This window comes from Pipistrellus hanaki, assembly GCF_964339955.1.
Source record: "Pipistrellus hanaki genome assembly, chromosome: 11".
In the NCBI taxonomy this organism is placed as follows: domain Eukaryota; kingdom Metazoa; phylum Chordata; class Mammalia; order Chiroptera; family Vespertilionidae; genus Pipistrellus; species Pipistrellus hanaki.
Genome location: NC_140513.1, coordinates 12,991,466 through 13,018,239, shown reverse-complemented (window position 1 = coordinate 13,018,239; position 26,774 = coordinate 12,991,466). Strand labels below are relative to the sequence as shown.

Here is a 26,774-nt window from a genome sequence, read left to right as displayed (position 1 = left end):
TCTGTGTACGATCTACCTTCTTCTAATTTAGGTCAGATCTTGCATTGTTTGGTCCCTGGTACCACCTTCTGCACTGTCAGTTGGCATGGAACTCAATCCCTTTCCCAGGCCTTTGTGGGAAGAGCCGACTTGCCTGAGGGTAGGAGGACCAGGAGGAACCGGTCCCTATGCAGCAAGCTAGCTCAGTATCATCAGAATGCTAAGATCTCTGTTCTTCAGAGCCCTCCTGCTATGGTGCTGGGCACTTTTCCTCTTGCCTGTCCCTCTTTATCCTAGTCTCTGTCGGTTTGTCTGTTTGTTTGTTTTTCAGTGTAGGACCATTCAGAAGTCTTTAATTTTGATTCCTCTGAGGACCCCTGACCTTGGGCTTATGCCCTTCTGGGTTCCAGGCACTCCCCTGATGGGCATGGTGGTCACTGGTCTCCTGACAAACCCACTGTTCACTTTCTTGGTTTGTCTTCAGAATTTTAGTCTTTGCATCTGTCTTTTCCTTTTGTCATATTAATAATCTGAATGGAGAGAGAATTTTGTGTTTTCCCTTTTTCTCACTTAGCATTCTATCATAAGCTTTCTGACATGTTACAGAACATAGTTTTTAGTGGCTTTAGTGTAGTCCTCTGAAAGGCCGAACTGCAGGTTTTCTTATGTTCCCCGTTGCAGAACATTTAAATCATTTCAAAAATCTCACAGTTTTGATCGCTGCTGTAGGGAATATCTTTGAACATGAGCTTTCACCTTATCGAAGGGCATTCTTAACCTAGGTTCTGTAAATTGGAATTACAGTCAGAAGATGCACACAGCGTTTTTGGTGGTTGCTTTTAAACAGGATTTATGGTTTTAAAGAGTTAGCATTTGCCAGAAGGGTGTTATTGTGAGAGGGACGGATATTTTTCTCCCACCTGTAAAGGCGAGTATACTGTTTCCTTCTCCTTGGTGAGGGCTGCATAATTAACACATGGTGTCCAGTTCCACTGGGAATGTGTCCTCAAGCCCAAGTGATGATCCAGCTCCCAGCCAGACTCGGTAGAAGATGGCTTGTGCTGACGGCTGCTGAGATTATTACCGCAGAAGCCAGCAGCATGAGACAGGGAGAGACTGGCAAGGATGGGCACAGTCAGAGCAGATAAGCTCCCGCTCCCTCTGACCTGACTAGCCGCTGGAAGGTGTGCAGGGAGCGCGGCAGGCACAGCAGGTGCGGTGACGTGACGGGACGCGATGGGAGTCTGTGACAGGCCGTTCTTCAGCCCGGGCTGCAGCGAGGGCCTCAGACAGTCCAGCAAATGGCTTGCCACACGGGGGGCATTAATAGGAGAGAGCTGAGGGTTTGGGAATTAAGTCATCTCATAACCTTTCAGATTCATGGCGAAATTGCTGTTTAATTAGGAAAAGATCTGCAACTTTGTACTACTTTAAAATGAAAGTCATTTTGGAGGAATTAAAACTGGGTCATAACATTAGTATAATGTTTTAAAGTAAACATTACTAAGACATACTGAGTGTACCCTAATTGATGGATTAAAGACTTGAGTTTTGTCTTTGGATACTTAATGTGATTGTGCTTTAAACACTGATTCTGGAAACTCACTTCTAGGTTGGAGCTGCGCTTCCTTCTTTGTTAAGGTGAGGTGTGGCAGAGGCTAAAAAAAATGACATGCTCATTTTAGGAAATGTGGGAAATTTAATTTTCATATATTATTAAATATAATATTAAGATGTAATATAGAAGTTTTGAGAAACCAAAAATCTGTATCCTAAGGCAATCTCTGTGAATATATGGGTGTATTTCCCTCTTTTGTGTATGTGTCTTTCCTGTCTGCACATTTTTAAATAGAGCTTTGATTGCACTGATAAGCCATTTTGTATCTATATTTTTCTATGGCACTATAATGTCATCATAATATACTTTTAATAGCTGTTTGATACTACATCATAATGCATGTAATACAATTTATTTCATTGAGTTATTTTCAGTTCTTGCTATTACATACAGTGTCAAAAAGAACATTTTCTTGCATCTGGCAAATGGTGGTCAGCAGCTCTGTTGACCTCTTAAATAAGTTTCTAGAATTAGAATTATTTGGTAAAAGACATTAGAAAGATTAATGATAAAAAACAGTCCCAAAAAGTCATATACATTTATACTCATGCTAACAAGATGTATTCTTGAGTGTACCATTCTCACTAACATCAAGATTATTGTTTGTTTTGTTTTGAAGACTGAAATCAGTAAGTGATAAATGGATAACATATGCATTTCAAAGAATTAGTCCTGAAAATATCTGGATTCATAATGGAGGTAGTTTAATCAACTCTTAGGCAATTCAGGCAGACTTCAGAGCGATCTGTTAGTTTCACCACAAGGAAGATTTTAAATGAATATTTGATATTTAGAAGAATAAAGGGCTGCATGAGAGTTAGCATTAAAATTGTATGGAATAGAATTTTTCCATGTGATGTACAATATCTCCCTCGTGGAGGGCTGCAGAGAATCGTATAACACTGTGTGGGCGGTGGGCAGCAGCTCAGCCTCCCCCTGCTAGGAGGGAATCGCCAGTTGCTGACTATCTTAGCACAGCCAGTGAATTGGAATTTCAAGATCCCTGCAAAATCTAGAAATCATTCACTTTGCTGGGGGCTTCACAGCATAAATAAAAACTGTCCTCCTTCTTCCCGTAGACCTACTAATGGAACATATACAGGAAATTCGAAGTTTGAGACAACGTTTAGAAGAATCTATTAAGACAAATGAGAAGCTACGGAGCCAGTTGGAACGGCACGGGCTTGAATTTGATCAGGGTAAGAAGGACCTCCCCAGAGCCGGCGCAGTCTGTGCGTGTTCACTTGCCTGGATCAGCATTCTGTGTACTGGGAAGAGCATCGGACTCATGGCCAGAGAGGTTTCAATTCAAACCCTGACTCTGCTGCTTACCTCTAGGGTGCCCTCACTTAGCCTTTCTGGCTTTCAGTTTTAGTAACTTTTCTATAAAATGGAGATAATGTTTTCCGTTTCATCCTGTTGTGATGAGAATTATGTGAGCAGACTTAAGGAGAGAGCCCCACAGCCCCTTACAGAGTAGTCACTTGGTGTTAATTTCCCAGCCATTGGAGAAGTCTGCCAGCCCCCCAGACGTCTTGGATTGTGCTTGGCTCCTCATTTGCCTTTGGAAGCTGTGCAGAAATAGATGGGTATTTTAAATCAAAACAAAGCGGTATTTTGTCTTTTTAATAATGGATTATGAAAATATTAGCATTTTAGCAGTCTAGTAAATCTCACATGCCAATCAAAAAGTCAGCAACAATGCTGCATAGCCACACTTAGCTCTGAATGGGATATTCTTCCATGAAGAATTTTTAAATGTGTAATTTTTCCATAGGTAAGATAGTCTTATGATTTAAACATTGATATGTCCTATTTTCGCTTTTCTCCTCCCACTTCTGCTAGTTTCCTTCTGTATTCTTAAACTGTTTTTATTTATATATAAGTACAAATATATATTCTTATTCCCTTTCTCACTTACCCTGAAGGTTAGAATACTTTATATCACTATTCTGTCCTCTCTTTTTCTTCAAACAGTACATTTTGGACTCTTTCCTTCTTGCTCCGAGGACCGTGTCCTCATTTCGTGAGGAATGTGTCTGAGAGCAGCTTTGTGCCTCAGGAAAGTGGGAGATTGTGTGGGGTTGGACTACCTGGTGTGGCTCCCAGAGCTTCTGTTGATTAGTTTGTGGCTTTGGGCAAATCTCCCCACCACTCCCCATCTCAATTATCCTATAAGCGTCACTGAGATTAAATGAGGCAGTGTTATGAATGGGGCCTTGCTTAAGCTCCTCTCAATAAATGGCGGCTTTCTTCATCATTACCAGTTTTATTTTATTTATTGTGTAACTTTACCCGTTTAACTTTGCAGCGCTTTGCAAAGGTGGGGATGCTGATGTCATTCCATTTTTGGAGATGAGATGACGAAGTTCTGCATCTTTATCAAAGATGTATTCAGTGGTAGCTCGCTGCGGCTGGCACAGAGCTCCTTGGCTTGGATCTTTGGACCCTAGTCCAGTTCTCATTGCTCTCCAGCCTGTCGCAGTCATCAGCCTGGAAGGACATCTTTCCAGAGTACTGTGCATGCTGCCATTTGGTTCCAAATGGTTCTTGTTCTCGTTCCCTCCCTCCCTCCCTCCCTCCCTCCCTCCCTCCCTCCCTCCCTCCCTCCCTCCCTCCCTCTCTCTCTCTCTCTCTCTTCCTTCCATCTTGCATCCAGCATTCTCCCCCCTGTCAGCCCCAGGGAAATTTATTAATCTGAGTTATTAGTCACATCAAACACAGGAAAGAAATACACGCCTGGGCCCTTCACGTTTGCTCTTGGTAATGCCCGAATTAGATTCATTCTGTTTTACATTTTCCCTAGCAAATTCAATTATAGAATTATTTGGGGGCTCAAATGGCCACCAGCTATAATGGAGCAGGCAATTGCTCTGGAGAGTAATTCACTTTGACAGGAAGGTTTACAAAAAGGCATTCATAAAGTATTCACGCTGGTGGAAAGACATGCTGTTCTCACCATGTTGTCACAGCCTCCGAGAGACAAAGAAATAAACGTGGCTGCGCCTCCCCCTGCTGCCAAGAGTTCACCTTGGGAGCAGGTCTGAGAAAGGGATGGCTCCTTGTAAAGCTGAGGATGTGTGTGTGGGGAGGGGGGGGCAGGGGAGGGGAGCTTTTGTCTCCTCTTTCAAGCTCACTCTTATCTCCCTTTGGGCTCTGGTAGCACCATATGTAGTTCACAGGAGTGATTTTCTTATGTTTCCTCATTATTTAAAGCTGTTTTCTAGAAACTTCTATGCTGACCTTGAGGCTGCATAAATCACTGTTTTGTGTGTTTTTATAGGTTCTTTAAACAGTTTTGCTTGTGGTTCAGAGCTGCATAATTCTCTGACATCAGAAATTCGTTTCCTGAGGAAGCAGAACCAGGCCCTCAATACAATGCTTGCTAGGGGATCCAGAGGTAAGACTTACGGGGCCTCCTGCAGCCTGGAGCCCCACCGCCTCCTGTGGAGGGGAAGAGTGCGGGCGCTGCACTCTGTGCAACCGAGGCTCACCTCCCGTGGCTTGTGGCTTTGGGCGGGTCACTTGACCTCTCTGAATCTCTGTATTCTTCGCTGTGAAACAGGAATACCTCATAGGCCTGTAGTGAAGTTAAACACTGCAAAGCCCTCAGTGCAGTAAGTGTTGCTTTTTGCCCTTGTTACACATCCCCTCTCTCCAGCCACCTCGCATGTGTCCTAGTTTCCAGGGGGAGAGAGAAGGCCTGGGAGTGTATACTGCCACATCTCAGTCAGGAAAGTTTCCTACCGTCAGGAAAGTTTCTTCAGAATTTCTTATAAAGATCCCTTCTCTCTCTCTCTCTCTTTTTTAAAAAAATATATATTTTATTGATTTTTTTACAGAGAAGAAGAGAGAGGGATAGAGAGTTAGAAACATTGATGAGAGGGAATCATCGGTCAGCTGCCTCTTGCACATCCTCCACTGGGATGTGCCTGCAGACAAGGTGCATACCTTTGACCGGATTCGAACCCGGGACCCTTCAGTCCGCAGGCCGACGCTCTATCCACTGAGCCAAAACGGTTTCAGCAAGATCCCTTCTTTTAATTTCTTCTATTTGGAGCTTAGTCCCCCAAGAGCTTTCACTTAGATTACCTCTCAATGCTTAAAATGTTTCTGGAATGATACGTCATTAGTCCTGTTTCACAGGCCTAAGGGGCTGACTGAACTGTGGTCACAGAGCTAGAAGGCGGGCCAGAGCGGAAACTTGGGCCAGTTTATTTCACTTTCCCTAGGGCTTATTCCTGCTGATTTTGTTTAAGAGATGAAATTCGGGCTTCTGCAGATCTTTCATTCACTCAGCAAACATTCCTGGCTCCAGTTCTATGTCAGGGTCTGTGTGGATGCTGTTACAGAAATGAACTGAGAACTGGTCCTTTCCCTCATGGTCTGATGGGATTCGCAGCAGGCCAGTCTGTGGACTAGCCACGATGCAGGCAGGCTCAGAGCTACAGGATCCTGGAGATGGCCTCCTGGCCGGGGAAAGCTGGTCTTCAGAAGCAGAGTCTAGAGCATAAGTGGGGATTAACCAAGGTTTAGAGGAGCACGGCCTTTTCAATAGAAGAAGGAGGCGGACACAGGCCTAGGGTTAGAGATGGGGGAGTACAGACCACTCAGGAATTACATGAGGCTGAGTGTGGCTGGGGTCGGGGGCAGGACAACATTGATGGAGAATTAACGTGTCATGGTTAACGTGTCATTGATGGAGAATTAATGTGTCATGGTTAAGAGTGGAATCAGAAAACCCAGGTCTGAGTCTTGGCTCTGCCACTTACTGACTGTGTGATCTTGGGAAAGTCCTAACCTCTTGGCTCCTTATTTTCCTGTCTGGGGAACGGGAGAATGCTAGTACCTTCTTTGGAGGTTTGCTGTGAAGAGTACATAACGTGTTGCATGTGGAGATCTTAACGTGATGCCTGCAGATGGCTGGCACAGCACTGCCAGCAACCTGCCCTGTGGAGTGCTTACAGCCTCCTGCGTGCTGGGGAAGCCTTATGCATGCAGTCCCCGGGTAACCCTCATTCTGGCACAGGGAGGAAACCGAGGCAGAGAAGGGAAGAAGCTCACAACAGACCGTGGAGCCAGTGAGCAGAGACCTCTGCCTCTGGGCCCGAGGTGTGTCTTCCTCCTCAGGAGAGGGCGGTCCTCAGGGCTGAGGAGTGGGTGGGTCCCAGGCCGCCACCTGCACAGCCCTGCTGGCCTGGTGGGAGGCTTGTGGACTTTCCACACTCAGGGCCAGGATTTGGGGCCTGTTTCTTGCCTCTGCCTTTAATTTCTACCCACTGTTTGCTCTGTGAAGGCAAAGTCACTAAGTTTGCACAGCCCATTATTTAATAGAAAATTAAACAGGCCCATTTCATCCCGGTGACGTTTAATCTGCAGCCGTGGTGTTGACAGATTTATCTGCCCACAATGCATAAGATAATTGGAGTGCCAGAATCATAAATGCCAGATTAAATCTCATTCTCTTTTGTATTCTTGGAGTGCTCGAACTGAAGTGCCGTATTTGCGTAATAAGGTTGGGAAAAACAAATGGGGATGCTTCTCAGTGGCGCATTTTGTTTGCAGATAAACAGAAGGAGAATGAAAAATTACGAGAGTCCCTCTCCAGGAAGACTGCGAACCTTGAGCGGCTCCAGCGAGAGCTGGCCTGTGTGAAGGGGGAGAAGGAGAGGCTGCAGGAGGAGGCGGGCCAGAGGGAGCGGCACAACCAGCAGCTGCGCCAGGAGCTCTGTGCCAGCCGCAGCGAGCTCAGCAGGTAGTCAGGCACTCCTGGCCCTGGGCTGTGGCCACAGGACAGGGCATGCCAGTCCCTGCCCTTATACGCAGGGACCGCAGAGAGTATGACAGTAAAAACGTAATACGTCACGTGGGAACACAACGTGGAGAGAGGGCTCTGGGGGCCGATTGTGGGTTTTCACGCAGGGCGGGTCAGGGTAGCCTGCGGAGATGCCGTTGGGGCAGTGAGGTGTGAGCTCTGCAGATATCTGGTGGAAGGAAGAGCATTGTCGGAGGGAAGGGTACGGGTCAGAGGCAGGGCCTTCTTGGCCTCTGCTGGCCAGTGCATCTGGAGGAGAGAGAGAGGCTGCGGTAAGGGTGAGGGCAGAGAGGTGGCTAGAGGCTGGGTCACATAGGACCTCATCATGTGGTCAAGACTGTGGTTTTTACTCTGAGTGACAGGAAGGCTGGGGAGATTCTGGGTAGAAGGGCCGCATGAGCCTGATGTAGATTTTCAAGGGATTGTGCCAGCTGCTCTGCCGTTTCCCCTGGGACTCCGTCTTGTCCCCATGTTTCCATCCATCCCTGTCGCAGCATGAGTGCCTTGCTCTTTTAGAGTGACTGACCTCAGCCTGGGTCACCTGGGTGGCACATGGTCTTTTCCATCCTGGCTCCTCTCCAGGCTGTGCTCCCTGGGCTTCCTTCCTCCTGTCTGCATGGAGGATTAGATAGCATGTTCCTTTCTGTGTCTGTGAAGATCACATGAGATACTGTATGTAAAAGGCTGGGCTGTGACTGCAGTTCTGAACCAGGCTTGTCACTCTGGTTCACGCTCTCCCAGCTGAGGGTGGGCTTGGCTGCCTGTGGGGTCCAGCTGAGTCCCTCTCAGTTAGCATAACCTCTCCTCCCGGTGCTGGGCCTTCGCAGGGTGCAGGAGGGGATGAAATGGAGGCAGGAGCTGCTCTCCCAGAACAACAGGCTGCTGCAGTCCCTGCGCGTGGAGCTGAAGGTGTATGAGAAGCTGGACTTGCAGCACGGGATTCCCAGAGGTACGGGCCTTTCTCGGCCTGGGCTCTGGGTCTTGGGCTGTCATCACACCCCGAGCTCACCTGGATGGCAGGTGTATTTCAAAGCAAGCTCTGTGGCCCACTCTTCCTCTGAAGAAGCCGCAGGACTCACGGAAGGCGGAGGCTCAGGAGTCAGGCCAGCTGACGGGTGGATTTTCACCGCCTTGCTCCCAATTCTGCGGCTCTTGGCAGTTCGTCTCACCCCTTGGGGCCTGTTTCTTCCTCAGTAGAGCGTGCTCACTGATGCCTGTTCTGTAGAGTTGCTGAGATAATTATATGAGGTCATTTATTAAATGCACCCTAACACAGAACCTAGCACATAGTAGGCACTCAAGATATGGTTTTTATGACAGTTTTCTTGCTACTTGTGTTTCCTTTTTGCCCATTCATTCAGCGAGTATTCATGGAGCACCCACGCCACAGGGCCACTGCTCCGGAGGCGGTCATTGGCTCTGGTCCTCTCTGTATCCTGAGAGAGACTCCAGAGCAGAGCGACTCGACTGTAAACTCAGATGTTTTAGATTCAGTTTTGAGGTGTGGTGGGATTTTTTTTAAAACTAATTTTCCAGATGGTTTCTCCTTATTGAAAATTTATCTAGAAAAGGGTCACAGCTTTTATTTTCTCTTCAAGTTGCTTTTCTTATTCTTGCTGTTGTGCCTTTTTAAATATACTGTGGCTCTTAAAATCAGCCCCTTTCATTCTATAATTCCACCCAAATAGATTTTATTACTACTAGACATAATTTCGGGGTTTGGTGTGCAATTTGCTACGCTTTTATGGCCAGAAGTGAAAATTAATTTCCAGCTCTTATTTAGCCTGTGGAATAGCAGCAATTAGGCCTGCCAATATTTTTGTTTTTAAAGTCAAGTTGTTATTTTAAATTGTACCTAGTTCTTAGGAAGGGGAGGGTGATGGTGGCGGGTTTAAAACTCGAGCGCTTTTGATGGCTGACCCTTTGGTGGAAGAGGGTGTCAAGGCTTCCTCGCGTGTTTGCAGAGTCCAGAGCGGAGATGTCGGGAGAAGGCTGGAAGGGGCAGGACCCGCCCGATGACCTGCATGACCTCCTGACCGAGATCCAGGCTCTGCGGGCACAACTGGAAAGAAGCATCGGTACCAACAGCACACTGCAGGGCAGGCTGGAGGAGCAGCTGGGGCAGGGCGGAGGGATGGCGCTCCAAACCCTGCCCACGCCCGAGCAGCCCCGTCCACCAGACAAACACGGTACTGCCCCCGCCTCTCCTCCCTGCTAGGAAAAGCACCCCGTGTGTCTGTCTGTGCGGGACACGCAAGCGCCTGGTGCTGCCCTTGCTCACAGAGGTGTCTCTCCATTGACAGCAGACATGCTGTACCCGGGGAGCCCAGGGACCTGGCCACTAATTAGCTGTCACCTTTGGCCAAATGGTGTAAGCTCTGCCTGGAGCCTCCTGGTTCTCTGGGAGTGGGCTTTGGGCTGCTGGCCACCCTCATGGCCTCCGGTCTTACTCCCTCCCATCCATCTAGTCCTGCCCACATCCCTCCACTGTTAAACGCTCCTTTTAGTCCCTCTTTCGCCTTTAAAAGAGAATTTAAGCCCCTTATCCTGAGCGACAATGCTTTTTGGGATGTGAAAAGCATCCTGGAGGGTTTGAAAACTGGCTCTGCCCTGCGTTTGCTTGTGTTGCAGATCATCTTGGGTAGCATCTGACTGCCTCTGCCTCCTTACATTGTTTCAGAAACGCATCCCCGCCCAAATCCTTTTTCGGGGCACTCTTCTCTCTCGCTTGAATTACTGTGGCGGCCTCCAGGCTCACTCCTCAGTCCGAAGCGCAGATGTCGCTGCACACTGCCCTGCCTCACCCCCGTGCGTGGGTCCCACGTCCTCACAGCTCTGGCCTGGCTCTCTGGGCTCAGCCATTTGAACTGCAGCAGTCTCCCTGGGTGTATAGAGATGGCTCACTCCTTTGTACCTCTGCGTCTGCTCCTTCCTCTGCCTGCATTTCTTTTTCTCCTCGGGGTTAGCGCCCCTCCCTTAGCCCTGAGCACCCAGGGACATGGCCTTTTATAATACTTGTCTGGACAAGAGGGTCCTTCCAGGGCGGGGACTGAGTCGGCTCATTATTTTTACTTATTTATTATTTTTATTATTTAATCCTTACATGAGGATGCGTTTTTCTAATTGATTTAGAGAGAGAAATGGGAGAGAGGGAAAGAAGTGGGGGGAGAGACAGAGAGACATCAATCGGTTGCCCTTGAATGTGCCCTGACTGGGACTCAAACCTGCAACCTTTTGGTGTACAGGATGCTGCTGCAACCAGCTGAACCAGGGCAGCCTGATCACTCTTACCCTGTGTCTGTCTGCACAGGGCTTGGCAGGAGAGATCCCAGTGAGCTTATGAGGGAATGCTCTTGTGTCGGGTACTTTTACCATATTCTCCTTCAGTTCTCTCTGAAACAAAAACATTTCACAGCTCATTTTCCTTCTCTTGTTTTGCATTTTGTAGATGGTGACAGATGTCCTGTGGCAACTGATAATTCCTATGATCTGCGTGACTCCGCCCCACCTGTGCCCCCAAAGTCAGGTACAAAGCTGACATCTGGGTTGACTATAGCACTGTCGCGTTTGTCAGTAGGACTTTTTATTTTATTTTTTATTTTATTTTTTAATATTTTTATTGACTTCAGAGAGGAAGGGAGAGGGAGAGAGAGAAACATCAATGATGAGAGGGAATCATTGATTGGCTGCCTCCTGCACGCCCCCTAGTGGGGATCGAGCCTACAACCCCGGCATGTGCTCTTGATTGGAATCGAACCTGGGATCCAAACCAGCAAGAGCAGGACTTTTTAAATTGAAGAAAAGGATATCCCTGGTCTTAATCTAAGAGGGTGTTTGGCAGGATTTGGGGTTTCACGTTTTTAGCATCTCTAGCTGGTGATCTCCTTTTCCAAGCCAGTTAAGTGGTCCCTACTTATTACCAACCTCAGTGACATCACTGGGTCTCTTGATTAAAGTGTGACACCTCGAGTGGCTTTCAGTGTTCTGGAGCAGCCAGACTCAGTGGGCTCCGTCCGGCCTTATCCCTCTGCCCTCATGCTCTCATACAGAGGGGTCACATTCCTGCAGACATGCTCTCACTTTCCTCCTTTTCCAGACCGCCCTTGACCCATTCTCTGCCACTCATCACGAATGCAAACTTCACTGGTGTCCCAGCAGAATTTTTAACTCTGAGCCCTGGCTCTTCGTCGTACCGTTCCACCTCCCATGTGTCTGTTCTGATGAGACCACGAGTTCCTGGAGGGCAGGCACTGGCTTGATTTGTCTGTGTGAATCGGGGTCTTCTGCGAGTGGCTGCCTGACCTGCTAAGTGTTGGTTGAATTGAATTGAGCTTCCCCCACAAGATGAATAAGCCCAGTGTGGGGTCATGTACAGACTGAGGGTGCTCTTAGCCCCCCTAGATGGTTGAATGCAGCTCATGGAACCCAGGGTGCTGCCCCCAATAGCTCTGACATCTTCCCTCTCATTATCTAGCGTCAGAGAGTCCTCCACTCTCTAGAAATGACACGGACTCCCTGTCCTGCAACAGTGGCAGCTCGGCCACCAGCGCCCCGAGTATGTCTCACCAGGTGCCAGGCCACCACTTGTGGGCCAGCGAGAGTGGCAGCCACATCCTGGGCCTGATCGAGGACTACGAGGCCCTGTGCACGCAGGTTGGCCAGGGCCAGAAGCTCCTTGCTGAGATGGACATTCAGACCCAGGAGGCGCCCAGCCCCTCAAGTCGAGAGCTGGGAACAAAGGTAACCGACCTGTGACAGCTGGAGGGAGACCGATGCTCAGTAGGGGCAGGCATGGACATGCCAGCTGAGGGCACTGGAAGGCGAGGGGCACAGGTGACCTCACTGAGGCCCTGGGACGAGGAAACTGGGCGTGTAGCCACGAGAGCTGAGAGGTCAGGTCCCATTGGGGGCTTCTCTTGTTTTCTGTGGGAGGGACACTTGTCGAGGTTGATGCCCTGCATTATTGCCATCGCTTACTGGAACCTGCCATGGGACTGCTGTCTGTCCAGTCTTCCATCCATCCTTCCGTCCTTCAGTCCTCCCAGACTGGACCCAGCTTCCGTGGGCCACATTTCCCGGTCCCTCACCTCAGGTCCTTACTGAGGACATCAGAGCCCTCTATTACTATTGTACCATATTGTAAAAGTCAGCTTCGCGTCTTACGTTTCACTAGATAGTGAGCTCCAGGAGAGCAGGGTAGTGTCTGCTTTGCCCAGCACTGTTATCCACGCCCTAGCTCAGGGCCTGGCATGGCATAGCTGCGTGGCAAGTATTTGTTGAATGAATTAATCAATCTTAAGTTTATTGTTCTTTTCCGATTATAATTTTCATAAAAAATTAGAAACTAGAAAAGCATAAAAGGGAAACATAAAAATACCACATTGTGCATAACACTTAAAATTTGATAAATATACTTTTAGTTCATTCATGAAACTTAATTACACTGACTCCAGCAAATATGAATTTTATATTTTGACTTTCAGTTCACATTATACTAACATTTTTCCTCTCTCAGTCAGTATTGTTTCTAGAACTTGACTTTTAATGGCTGAAAAATAAGCCAGCCTATGGATGTACCACCCTTGGTTTACTTTGCAGCTGGCTGGTGGCTATCTCAGCTGTGATGATCCTTATACATAGGTCTCTGTGACGTCTTTGACTACTTCCTTAGGGACCAACTTCCCAACGTGGAATTACCTGTTCGAAGGCTGTGAACTCTTGTGATACCTCTTGCTACATCACTTTCCAAAAGTATTGCTATCTCGCTGCACCTTTCTCTGCACTGAGTTGTTTTTATTTATTAGTTTGTGTCTTTTTTTTTGTTGCCAATTTGATAGCTAAAGGGAGAGTGTGGTGTTTTATTTTACATTTATTAGACAGTGAAGACAATGCCCTTTCAGTTTCTGTTTTTAAATTTATTTTCTTTTCCTTCCTGATTCATGCTCTTTGCTTTCCCATGCTCTCGCCATCGCCCAATTTGAGTCTGCTTCTGCCAGCAGAGGGTGGGCGACTGCAGGGCCCCGCTGTGCACTGGCAGCAAGCGGAGCCGTTCAGCGGGCGGCGAGGCAGGAGCGTGCGTGTTGTATTGTGTGCTCTTGGCGTCGTCTGCCTTCCCGAGAGGCAGTGAGAGTGGTCCGACCATGTGCCCTCTTCTTGGCATAGTAAATATAGTTAATGCAGGTGGTTATTAATCATGGTTATTGATTGGTCTAAATTCACCACCGAATTCTCTCATAATCTATAATTCACCCGTCTTTAAGAACAATAAATTGGTGTCGTCTGGCACCAGGCTCTTGCTCAGCGTGTGGAGCGTGAGCCCTGCGGTCTGGAGATTTATGCCGTCCATTAAAGCTGGCTTGTCCATAATTGTTTTCAAGGCTGCATGTAACAACCTTCTATCCCCCCATGCAGGGTCTCCACCCGGTGCCTCTGAGCAGGTTTGTCACCAGTGTGAGCAGAGCCAAGCTGATCCTGGAAGAGGTCGCGAGGTTACTGACGCTTCTCTGGAGGGTCTCTCTCCCCACGGATGGCCAGTGCACACTCCACTGTGAGCAGGTGCGTGGTAACACTTGGTGCAGAGGCTCAGGGGTGCCCCTACGGTGTGTGTCCCAGTGGCCAGCACGTCCAGCCAGGACCTGGCTCAGGGCAGTTGGGCGCTCAGTGTGGGCACTGTCAGAGGGCGGGGAAGGCATTGTGCCAGCACCACGCTGGTGCTCCCAGTGTGCTCCTCATCCACCACCACCCCAGCTGCCCTAACCCGGCCCTGTCCTCACTCCCGGGACATCTTTGTTGAGGGAGATCCTGTTTGCATCCTACACATGGGGAAACGGAGGCTCGGAGAGTGAGGCCCATACTCAAGGTTACAGAGCTGATTTGAAAGTGCAAGTGTCCGAATACAAAGAATAAACTTTTTTTTTTTATGGGCTATAGGTCCCAGCTTGCCCCATGGACCAGCTCCTTCCCTTCTTCTCAGGGTCTTTCAGTTCAGGTGCCTTCTTCTGGGCCAGCTAATGCCTTTGCTAGTTTTCAGCATTGTAGTAAGTTGGCCTTATTCAAGTCTCTTTTAACTATTTAGGAACTACTTTTATGAATCAGTAAAAATCATTTACTATAAAACCATTGAAACTTCCCTTAAAAGCTCGACTTTGTAGACATTTGAATGTGACCAAATTAAGAACTATTGATCCCACGCCCATCCTCATCTCATGTCTCATAGGCACTACTCAGGACTCGGGGGGGCAGAAGTGGCCCCAGGGTTTTTTCTGTGGGAAATGTGTGTTGAGACAGGTGAGCGCCCACTCTGCTGAGCAGAGAAACCTCCTGGAAGCAGGGGTGCACAAATTGAGGAGGCGTTAGAACTCTGCCTGGTGGCCTGACAGATGTGTCTTCCTATGTGTCCGAAGGCAGCAGGGAATTTGGCCATCCATGTCAGTACTCGTCTAGTTAAGCCCCTTTGGTGGCTCTCAGGTCTGTCAGAAGTGGCCATGAAGCAGCTGTCTGCTTGGAGGGTCTCTGGAGCCTGTCCTAACACTTCCCTGTTGGGACCCTGGGGAGGAAGTTTGGGTGCACTGAGCGTGGGAAGGACGTAACCAATCCTGGTGCGGGAAATCTTGCTTTGTCCTTATGTAGCGGGTGGGGCCCGAGAGGAAGATGGGATGTTGGAGGAAGAAGGCCCATTGGGTTCCAGGCCCCCATTGGCCTTTCCTTTTCTTCTAACCCATTGAGCTCTCTTCCCTCTGAGGCTGAGACACAGATGCTCTGTCTCCTAATCCTGCCTCCCTCCCAGCTGCTGGCTCCTCGTCTCTCCCATCTCTGTTAAATCTTATGTCAAGATCAGAAAGGGCTCTTGATCAGCATAGCTTTTGTTTCATCATAGCCGTTATCACAAATCATAATTACATATTCATTTGTTTAATGACTGCCTCGTGCTATTTTCCACGAGGGGCCAAGTCTAAGTTGTTCATATTTTTAAATGAATAATTTCCCCTCATACTATCAAACTAGTATTTGCCTATATGATTTTTAGAGCATAACGTGTCTGAACTAAACAGTTTACCCTCAATGCAGTGTTTCTGTCCTCAGTACATAGTAATGTCTGTGAAGTAGACAGAATGCAGTCCTTATTCCGTGTGTGTGTGTGTGTGTGTGTGTGTGTGTGTGTGTAAACTAGGCTCACATTGATCTCCCTACTAGCAAATCAGTCTAGGGACTGATCAGTGCTTGTGATGATTCGTTCCATCTTTCCGGGTCTTTCTCCAGGAATTGATGATGCTCACTTTAGCATCATAGAATTTTAGAGCCACAAAAAGGACTTTGGAGATGCTCCGATATGGTTGCTGGTGTACACAGACCCCCTGTGTGGTGTTAAATTGCCTTCAGCCACTTTTCTGTCCCTGCCCATGTTTCATACAGTGCCTTTTTCTTGGTGTGAAATGTGTGTAAATCAGATTTCCAAGTTGTCACCAGCAACCCCAATGGCTTTTCATTACCTGGTGTTTTCTCGGAGTGCCATTAATTTGCCTTTTTCATTTAATACATCATCCCTTGCAGTTCAAAAACTACTCTGGAAAGTGTGATCATATGCTTCAGTTTGTCTAAGAAAGTTGTGAGGAGGGGTACAAATATTTAATATATTTATTTATAAAAATTTTTAATGGATAAATAATAAACAGGTTACTTGTAGGAGTGAGAAGGAAGAGGATGGATGGGCAGGCTAGAAGGCATCTTTCTCTGTATAGAACTTGTTTTGTAAATTTGACTTTGAAACTGAATAAATGTCTTACATAATTATAAATAAAAGTAAATCAAAATGAGAAAGAAGCTCTTTCTAAGAATTCATAGCAAGTTGAAACGAACAAACCTTAGTGTCTGTAGTATGGAAGGCATAACCACACAGAGAGGAAACACTTCAGTGACTAAAACAGTAATTGGCTGCATGGAAATACTCCAAGGGCAAAAAGAACTGCAAAACGTTTTAAACTGTTTTCATTAAGTTATTAGTAATAATATTGTTATTGATGTTATAAAACTATTATATTTCTATTATAGGATAAAACAAATAACTATATTGAGTTTTTTTTTTTACTGTCAGGGAAGAGATTAAATAAAATAAAAATCAAAGAAGTAAAAGTCTTATAATCCATAATTTAAATTGGTAATATCAGTATGGACTCATGATGTATTTACTGTAGTTCTCTCTAATTAAAAGGCTTTAAGAGTGTCCTAAACAGAACCAGTGAGCACCTCTAGTGCCAGATTGTGGTTTCTAAATACCTTTTCCAACTACTACCCTGTTTCCCCGAAAATAAGACAGTGTCTTATATTAATTTTTTCTCCCAGAATTGCGCTAGGTCTTATTTTCAGGGGCTGTCTTATCTTTCCATGCACTAGGTCTTATTTTTGGAGGATGTCTTATTTTCGGGGAAACACACAAACCAGCAGTCCTTGGAGAAAGGGCTTGAGTCTAGGTCTGGGGCAGGAAATGTGCAACATGAGAACATCTTTTCACCCTAGGAAAAATGAGGGAAGGGCGGAGTGAAATTTGCAGGTTTGTGGTGATTCTTAAAGTATGGTTTCTTGATCAGCAGCATGAGCACATCTGGAAACTAGCTGGAAAGGCAAATTTGGGGGTCTCATCCCAGACCCACTGCATCAGTTTTTACAAGTCCTGTTGTTGTGAGAACCACTGGATTAAAAGAAATTTAAGAAACACATCAGTAAAATACAAAATATGTTTGTTTTTCAATATAATTAGAATCAAACCAATTATTCAGAACATTGTGATGCAATCAGGGAAATGTGTCTACTGGCATATTTAGTGATAGGAGGCAGTTATTGTCACTGCTTTAGATGTGGTAACTATATTGTGTGTGTGTTTTTTTTAACAAATATATTTTTATTTTTTACAGAGAGGAAGAAAGAGGGATAGAGAGTTAGAAACATCGATGAGAGAGAAACATCGATCAGCTGCCTCCTGCACACCCCCTACTGGGGATGTACCTCCCAACCAAGGTACATGCCCTTGACTGGAATCAAACCTAGGACCCTTGAGTCCACAGGCCCACGCTCTATCCACTGAGCCAAACCAGTTTTGGCCTATATTGTGTTTTTTAAAGAATCTGTTTCTTTAGCTATAAATTGAAACATTTTATGGATGAAATATGATTGGCTCCAAGTATTGATTTTAGAAACAACTTTAGGGTGAGGATGGGCAGGGATGACACAGTGTTGGCCATGATTTGATAATTACTGAAGCTGGGAGGGGACGTTGGTACTTCATTGTCCTCTTCTTTCTACTTCCGTCAATGTTTGAGGATTTTCATCGTAAAAAAAAAAAGCAAACACAAGCACAACAGAACCCTCCCCGCCCCAGCAGCCAGGTGGGTGCTCAGGAGTAAGTCTGAGCCCCCTGGGAGGGGTGTGCCCAGCTCAGCCCAATGGCCTTGGGGAAGGGTTGTCTGTGGCAGGCTCCTGGGTGGCAGGCTCTCCGCTCTACACTCAGCATCTCACTCCATCCCTTGCGGTAGCCTTTAAAGAGTGAGGGATAACTTCCATTTTCTGGAAGTAAGGACTGAAGCTCCCTTGCTCCATCACCATCTGGAAGTGACTGAGCTGGGCTTTGGAACCCTGAGGTTTACCAAGGTGTATTCATCCTATACAAATGAAGATTTTAGATGGGAGGAACAGCAGACACTACCTAAATTTTGTGTTTTAAGTGCTGGATGGAATATGTACGGAGTGTTTGAGAGTGCAGGTGGAATTAACCCCTAGTTGGCAGATGGTCTCACAGCACCTCCTCTGGCCCAGGCACAGATGGTCAGGGAAGAATTGAGTTCTGCCCTCAGTGAGTTGGAGGTCCAGGAGGGGAAGCAAGCAACTTCCATGCTCTCCTCACCTCTGAAAAATCAAGATGGTGCCCTAATGGGTCAGCCTCTCCTAAAAATACTTGTATATCTCTTTCTACGATTTAAGCATTAAAATTTGAAGGGAAGCACCATGCACTGTGGGCACCCAAAGGAGCAGAAACCAGCCCAGCCTTCTGGGGAGAGTCTCAGGGAAAGCTCCCTAGAGGAGGCGATGCCTGAGTTGACTTTAGGAAGAGAAGGGGCTGGCCAGGCGGGTGAAACAGTCGTCCTCCCTGTCTTCCGGCAGCACCTCATTTGAGGCTCTCTATTGCAGTGTGACGGCTGGTCCTCCCTATTTCACAGCCGTGGAAGGAACTGAGGCTCTGAATATGGACACAATGACTGTGCTGAAAGGTGTGGCCCTTGAAGCCATGACCAGATTATGGGTCTTTGTGGGCTCTTAGCATGAGGAAGAGAATCAAAGAAAAGCTAATATTTAAATTAGAATGTTTTGGAAGAGCAGTTGAAGTCCTTGTAGCTGACACAGTTGATTAATCTTAAAAGTAGGTTAAAGCAGGGAATCAAAAAATGATACATACCTTAAGCATTTTAGGTTAACTTAAAATAGTTAAATGTACGTTCATTTGCCATTCTTTTGATGTAGGGCCAGAGCCTTTCCTTTGAATATGGGTCTGCTGTTCGGAGTTCTACATTTCCTTTCTTTCATAAATTACATCTATAATGTATGTCTGTCACTTCCAATTTCTGTTTCTTTAAGATGAAGAAAAAATGCAGACACATGAAAAGCAGTTTGAATATAGAATTCATCTAGACCATGTTCCTCCCACAGCTTTTACAGTGGATGCACCCACACCTCATTTGCCAGAAATGGGTTTTTAGTGACTTGCCTTTACCAAGTCTTTCCTGAGGTAGTTTTCATACAGCTAGGTCTCTCTTTTCACACACAATATTTCACAGGGTTACTTAGCACTTAATTAAATGACACACAGCAAGTCCTCGCTTAATAGGTTCTGTGACTTTTAAGTGAGATGACATATAAGGAAATACATTTTACCACCCACTAATTGATACAAACAAGGGTTAAGTGCCTGCGGCATCTTATCAACTTAAGGGAATGATGTTGAACGAAAATGACCTTATTCGAGGACTTGCTATAACTGATTCAGTAAAACTGCCATAAATGAGTTGGGAATGAACTGAAGTGACTCTTTTTAAAAAAATATATTTTATTGATTTTTGTACAGAGAAGAAGGGAGAGAGAGAGAGAGTTAGAAACATCAATGAGAAAGAGGCATCGATCAGCTGCCTCTTGCACACCCCTACTGGGGATATGCCCACAACCAAGGTACATGCCCTTGACCGGAATCGAACCCGGGGCCTTTCAGTCCCCAAGCCGACGCTATATCCACTGAGCCAAACCGGTTTCGGCAGAAGTGACTCTTTATAAGCTAAGAGCCCAGCGTTTCCCCTGTTGGGGACAGGGGAGAGTGGTCAGTGCCAGGGCACCTTACAGTTGGGGTGTTTGGAGAAAGGGGGTGTGCTAACACTATGCGTGAGTCAGGTGGGGACTCGCTAAGAGGGCCTGTGTGGTGTGCCCTTTTCCCTTCGGAGGACGGGGCACTGGTCTTGCGGCCCTTCCACGCTCTCCTCACCTCTGAAAAACCAAGATAGGTGCTCCTATGGGTCAGACTCTCCTAATAATACTTTCATATCTCCTTGTAAGATTTAAGCATTACATTTTTTTAAAATTAGCATTGTAGTTTTTGTTTAAAAAGTCAATCAATTCTGATAAATTTTTAAAATGAAACAAAACATTCCAAATCACATTTCTCGGGAATAATCGCTATTGACATTTTGATGACATTTCTATGTCACCAGTGTTTGTGTAGACATCTTGATGTACCCATCTGTGAATGTAGATGTATGTAATTGGTTTTATGGAACAGGAATGCCTAATTCACAATAGCTGTTCTGGGCTCTTTGTCACTAATTACTATCATCTTTCAATGTCAATAAGTAGAGTTCTACAACCTCATTTTTAATAGCTGCAGAATTATTCCACTGTGTGTGAGAACCATGATTTATAATGTAGACCCCCTACTAATCAGTTTATTTTTTCCTGCTAAGAACAATGCTGAGGTGAACATCTCTGAACACAGGCATCTTCTTGTGCTTATACTATTCCTTGGGGGTAAATGCCAAAGGTCGGATTGCTGGGTCAGAGGGGTAAGCACATGTTATCATTGGGCAGATCTTGCCAGGTCACTGTTCCACCTGGGACAGCCCCTCAGCGTGCTGCCCCACACCTCTCCTTTGCTGGGTTTGGCCTGTTTTTGCCAACCTGACCACAGAAAATGGCTTCTAGTTTTTATTCGAACACCTTTGTAGGTGAGGTGGAGCATCTTTATATGTGGTTTTGTAACTCTGCCCATGTGAGATGATGTTGGATATCCTGTGTTCATTTTTCCAATGGCTCTCCTCTTTAGACTGGAGAAATGAAGGCAGAGATCACCAAACTGCACAAAAAATTATTTGAGCAAGAAAAGAAGTTGCAACACACCATGAAGCTTTTGCAGCTGAGCAAGCACCAGGAAAAAGTCATCTTTGATCAGTGTAAGTGAATGGTCGGGGGCGGCCGCCATGTCTGACCACTTCCTGCCTCTGGGGACTAAAAAGCCAGCCCTGGACCACCCTCTTTGGAGCCCAGACTGTCATCACACCTCCTATGGGTGGGTTTCCTTTCATATTTCATTCTTCCTGACTCTCACAGACAAATGCATTCACCCAGCAGATTTGTGGAGGGCACTCTGTACCAGGGACCGTCACCTCACTGAGAGACAGCATGTGGCATGAGCTTTGATAGGAACATGTGCAGAGTCACTAAAGTGGGAGGGAGCAGGTGCTACCATGCCCTGGGAGCTGAGTGTGCAAGGAGGAGTAGGCATTGGTCAGGTGGAAATGGAGCCGTGTAGACAAAGGCAGGGAGGAAAGAAAGAAGGTTTTTTATGTGAGAAACCACCAGCATGTCATGTTGCTGCTCTAAGAGCTGTATGTAGCCAGTGAGACAGGAGGGGTCAGGGGGACCGGGGCTGTGTTGCCAAAGGCCTTAGGTAAGGGGTCTTCAAACTATGGCCCGTGGGCCACATGCGGCCCGCAGAGGAGTCTGATCCGGCCCGCCAGGTTTTTTGGGCAGTGAGCGCAGCCGAGGTGTTACAGTAGGAATTAGTAGTTCATATAGTCCGGCCCTCCAGCTCTCTGAGGGACCGTGATCTGGCCCCCACTTTAAAAAGTTTGAGGACCCCTGCCTTAGGTGGTAGGCTCAGGTATCTCGCACCCAGAGCAGAGCATGGCTGTCACTTCTGTGTGCAGGGCAGGCTGGTGAGGAGGAGCCAGGCAGACGAGGGCGCCTGTGCCGGGCAGTGGGCATCCAGAGGCAGGGATGGGGTTGAGAAACAGTTTTTGAGGCAGATACAAGACTCAAGGTCACAGAGGTAAGACCGCTTCACGAGGTGAGCCCGCCCCCACCTGGGAGCTCCAGGTTATTGGGAGCAGCCCCTGAGTTCCTGCCGGTGCGCCAGGCTGCCTGCCTGCCACCGCCCAGTCTTAGCAGAACTGCTGACCATGGACTTTCCTGTCCTCGCAGCCTGTGCACTCTTACCAAAGCCCAGCATTTCTGGGGCATTTCCGAGAAGCACAGAACGTGGATTATTGTCATATAAGAGTTCTCCTTAGCCCCTGGTAGCCGTCTGAAAACAGACGGTGAGACTGTGAACTGCAGAAGAGAGCTGCTTAGTCACCAGGCAGCACTGGTCCCTGCTCCATGCCGTGTGCCAGGCTCGGGGACAGCACTGAGTGAGACAGTTCTTGCCAGGGGGAGCTCTGCCTGAATGGGGAGACACAGAAATGAGCTGCAGAATGTGGACCTGCGTCCCAGGCAGCCTGAGGGGCTTCAGGCCTTGGGCCTGTTGGGCCTTGTCACAAAGGGCCTTGTGGGCCGGACTCAGGAGTGAGCAGCAGGGACTGACTGGTTCATTGTGTGGGAAGACCTGTGGCTGAGCATGGAGGAGCCGGAAGTGTGGGGACACCTCTTCGGGGCTGTGGCAGTTGCCCAGGCAGGCATGGAGAGGCCTGATGGGCCGGCACAGGGCCATGGAGGAGAGGGGGTGGCTTTGAAAGATTAAGGCAGTAGCCCTGGCAGAGTGGTGGGTGTCTGTGAGGTTCTGGCCCAGGGTTCATGTCACTGGTAGGGAAAAGGAGCGCTGGAGGGGACCCTGGGGAGATGGTGCCAGTGTGGTCCTGTCTGAGGTCAGCCTGCTGGAGCAGCAAGGGGCGGGGCAGATGCTTCTGTTCAGCCCCCATGTCCAGGGAAAGTCGGAACTCGCCCTGTGGGCATCGCTCCTCGGCAGCCCTGAGCAGTCACAGGGCACATCGTCAACCCTGCCGCAGGCGAGGGGGTTTCGGAGGTGGGCAGTGCGTGCAGGTGGGTGAGTGACTGTGCAGACCCAAAGGGCAGGTCCAGCCCCACGTCCAAGGTCGGGGCCTGGAATCAATAGTGAGCACAGGCCAGGTCTCCGCTCTCCTGTGAGACCTGGCTTTCACACCTCTCTCTGGCCTGGGCGCTCAGGCTTGTTTGAACAGTTTGGGGTTCAGAGCGCTCCTCCCTGAACCTGGCTCATCCACTGTCTTCCTGGGTATCCGCACCTAACCCTCCTCTTCTCCGCTCTCTCCTCAGTGCTCGTCACCCACAAGGTCCTTCGGAAGGCCCGAGGAAACCTGGAGGTAAGACCTGCAGCTGCTCCCGCGGAAGCCAGGATGGCGGGCGGGCGGGCGGGTGGGCGGGCGTGGCGAGCAGTGACCTCTTTGAACAACGAAGGTGGAACCAGGGCACCCGCTCTCACACATTGGAGCACAGAACTAGCCTCTCATCTGATTACCTCAGTGGCTCTGATTACCAACTGGCTGTGTTTTCACCAGTGAGAGACAGTCCCTAGTGCCTGGCGCACAGTGGCCACTTGAGAAATAGTTTTTGAATGAATGAGTAAATATGATTGCGTTGTCAATTGGTTGTAGATATTTACTCACCAAACAGTGTCTTAGATGGTAGTTTCAGTATGACAGTGTCCCCTTTAACTGTCCGAGCTTCCCTCGGACACCCTCCTCGGGTCCTAAGCGTCTCCTGTTTTCCTCTCTTCCAGCTGAGGCCCGGGGGCGCCCACCCAGGACCATGCAGTCCCAGCAGGCCGGGCTCCTGACAGCGTGCAGACAATAAAGCTCGCGGTACCCACTGTCTCCTTGTCACAGGCGTGGTTCCTGCTTACTGAGGAAAAGAGCCGTCTGCTCAAAGAAACCTGGTTTTCCTCTTAATGTTTTCTGTCCTGAAGTTGGTTTAAGGGCTGTTGTCAGACAAGGCTCCCATGCTGGGCAGTGTCGGAGCGTCCCTGTGCGTAACAGTGGGTTCCTCCCACCCCATTCGCTTAGCGCTCAGCCAGCCCTGCAGGGTGACGGCTCACATGAAATGATTCGTTTCAACTTGGTGATGCAGTGACTGTGTGTGGAGCTCAAAGCCCAGGTCCCCCACGCCCAAGGGGGACGGGCTGGGTCTTGGCAGTGGTCTCAGATGTTGCTAAGCTCTCTGCCGATCCCAGCCGGGTGTCCAGAGAGGAATGATGCCACGTGGCATGGCCGGGGCACCAGTGCCTGCACCTGGCATGGACTTGGTGATGCACAAGGTAGTCCTTGAGCAGCCCACTGAGGTGGTGCCTTCCACTGGACCGACCAGGAGGCTGCAGTGGGGACTTGGCAGTGCAGTGTCTCCAAGATGACCCTGGTCTTTCCACCCCGCTGCCTGCTGCATCTGCTGCAGCCCTGTCACTGGCCTTCCTGTTAAATTGTCCTCCATCTTTGCCCTGAGCTTCGTGCTGTCCCTGAGAAGTTCACAGGATGGGGCAGATGAGTCTCCAGACTGGCCAATTGGCCCTGGGCAGCGCCAACAGCCGCTCTGCTTTTCTGCCCCACAGCCCTGCCCACCACCTCAGTGCCTTCAGAGCCCTCCCCCATTGGTGTCAGTTCAGTACCGTCCTGAGTCCACGACCTCACTGGAGATGGAGTGGCGGGCAGTCAGGATCAGGCCGGTCTTCTCAGCATAGCTGAGCGGCTTTTCCAAGGCCCTTACCTTTGAGGTAAAGCTGGGGTGCGATCCCTCTTGTGCTCTCTGCTGCTGCCCCTGAGCTCCCCGGACACGACGGTGACGAGGTGACGTGATTGCATCGGCTGCAGGCACAGGGATGGAGGAGCAGGAGCCAGGCTGGGAGTCAGGGAGCCGGCCTCATTCTGGCCCGGGCCCCCACTTCTCTGCCTGTTTCCCATCGGGTGAGGGGCGGGGCAGGTGGCAGGAAGGACCCTCTGTGCTTGGGTTCCTGTCACCTGAGCTCTCTCATGAGAAGTGTTTGCACCTTAGTACCTGCAGTGTGTGAAAACTCAGCTTCAGGCATAAAGTCACAGGACTGGGTTCCTGAGCGGGAGCTCTGCTCCATGGCCGGGACAGCTCCACTTGGTTCTGTGGAGGGAGCAGGCCTGGCTTGTGGCCCCAAGTCACAGCCCTGTCACCAATCTCTTCATCTGTAAGTAGCAGTCACTCTTCTGCCCAGTCTGATCACAGTGTGGGAGCCTCACGATTTGGAAGTAGCCAACCGAGCCCTTTCCAAACAGTAATGACTCATTCCGTGTCTCAGTGGTTGGCCTGTAGGACGTTTTCAAAGCACTGTTTTGAGTTACCAGTGGTTGATGAGCACAAATGCAAGTGCGTAAGTGTTGGGTGGGGGGGCGAGGAGAGGAGAGGGGAGTAGGTCGATCGGGACAATGGTTAGAACTCAGGAGGGGCTTGGAGGTCAGAGCCGGGTTCAGATATACCTATAGGGACAGCACTGCCTACTTCACTGGCAGTTGTGCATATATTGCCTGGCATGTGGTCAGTGCTCAGGCTGGGAGCTGGGCTTGGTCATTGGAAAGGGCATAAGCGGAAGGGTTGAGGGCAGATACACTTTTCTGGCTCATTCCTGGCCCTTTTGATTGCCTGAGAGCAGGGCCTGGGGAGGAGGGGCCCTGGGAGTCCCCCCAGCCACTCGCCTCAGCACCCACAGCCTTTCAGGAACAAGCCATCCAAGGTGAAGTATATTTTTTAACCCCCTCTTCTCCCCTTAGAATTGTGCAAACTATTCCCAACCTCTGGGAGGTGGAGGCGCAGCCAGGTTTGGGCTGGATTAGGGCCAAGAGCAAACTCGTCAAATAAGGACAATTTGGGCTTTGGAAAAGGCTCCATTGTCGCTGGTGAGTTAATTTTACCAGCAGCTGAATTCAGGAGGCTCTGAAGCCATAATCAGAAAATGCATCAGTTTCCTATTGGTGAAATTAATCACCACCTATGTCCTCGGACTGAGCCGCCCTGCACCTGAGAGGGCAGCTGCAAGGCCAAATGCAGAGAAGAGTGGGGAGGCACAGGCCTGCTCGCCTGCTCTGGCCCACCTGCCCACTTCCCCGGCACCAGTCCAAAGGGTAAAGTCCTTGCCCTGCAGGCTGGCACCCACCTGCCTAGCAGTAGCCACCCTGTGCATCCTCTCATTAGCCTAGCAGTAGCCACCCTGTGCATCCTCTCATTAGTTAACCTGCACCACCCTGTTCATTTTACAAATGAGAAAACGGATGGAATCGCCTTAGTACAGGGGCAGGGGGTGGGGGGGGGGGGGGGGGTTGGGCCATCGGGCTTTGTAAGGCCCAGAAATCGTTTGGTCTGGTCCTGCCAAGGCATAAGGGGTGAGATAATTGAATGTTTGACCAAATATAGCAGACTAATTTTTAAGTTGGTAATTTTGTATGGCCTGTGAATGATGCTATAAATATCCAAATGACCCTTGGCAGAAAAAAGGTTTCCACCCTGCCTAAGTGCTGGAGCCAGGGTTTGAACCTGAGTCTGTCAAAACCTGCTTTCTACGTCATCCTATCCTCCTCTGGATCATTCCAGCTCCCCGAGTGCTCTCTGTTCCCCAAACAGCAATCCTTCCCTGTATTACAAACCAGTCTTCTCACTCTGCCCTTTCCAGCACAATGTCTCTGGGTGCCCAGCGCAGGGGCCCGGAGGCCCACAATTGAATTCCTCGGCCCGGCAGCCCTGAGAACGCATGTAGAGGGGCTGCGGACAGGAGAAAGAGTGATCTTGTTAATAAGTCCTCGGCCTTGTGGAGGCAGAGAAACCTGCCTGGGGGATCCTGACCCTGCCAAATTGCTTCTTCAATCTTGGCCATTTTTTTAAGTCTAACTCAAAAATTCAATTATCGGAATTACTCATCCAGCCTCCTGAGAAGCCCAGGACTCTGCCTTCGGGGCCAGATGTGTGTGCCTCTTGCCACAGCTGGGGCCTTCCCAACTCACTGTGCGGCCGTCAGGTGGGGTGGGCCTGGGCGGCTTAGGGGCTCCGAGCAGAACACAGTCTCACTTCCTCTGC

The 26,774-nt window shown here is 48.7% G+C and overlaps 1 protein-coding gene across 2 annotated transcripts in view; it reads left to right on the top strand.

Annotated features, from left to right (window-relative positions):
* The window catches only part of CDK5RAP2 (CDK5 regulatory subunit associated protein 2), a 135,791-nt gene extending 112,227 nt beyond the window's left edge, over window positions 1-23,564 (top strand). For both annotated transcript variants that reach the window (XM_084899172.1, XM_084899173.1), the window contains exons 26-36: window positions 2,677-2,796; window positions 4,881-4,997; window positions 7,163-7,352; window positions 8,240-8,361; window positions 9,377-9,601; window positions 10,861-10,938; window positions 11,887-12,152; window positions 13,824-13,967; window positions 20,764-20,890; window positions 23,010-23,056; window positions 23,473-23,564. In XM_084899172.1, the coding sequence (XP_084755298.1) occupies window positions 2,677-2,796; window positions 4,881-4,997; window positions 7,163-7,352; window positions 8,240-8,361; window positions 9,377-9,601; window positions 10,861-10,938; window positions 11,887-12,152; window positions 13,824-13,967; window positions 20,764-20,890; window positions 23,010-23,056; window positions 23,473-23,529 (1,493 nt within the window). In that variant the 3' untranslated portion in view covers window positions 23,530-23,564. The remainder of the gene's footprint in view (window positions 1-2,676; window positions 2,797-4,880; window positions 4,998-7,162; window positions 7,353-8,239; window positions 8,362-9,376; window positions 9,602-10,860; window positions 10,939-11,886; window positions 12,153-13,823; window positions 13,968-20,763; window positions 20,891-23,009; window positions 23,057-23,472) is intronic.
* Window positions 23,565-26,774: the final 3,210 nt, after the last annotated feature.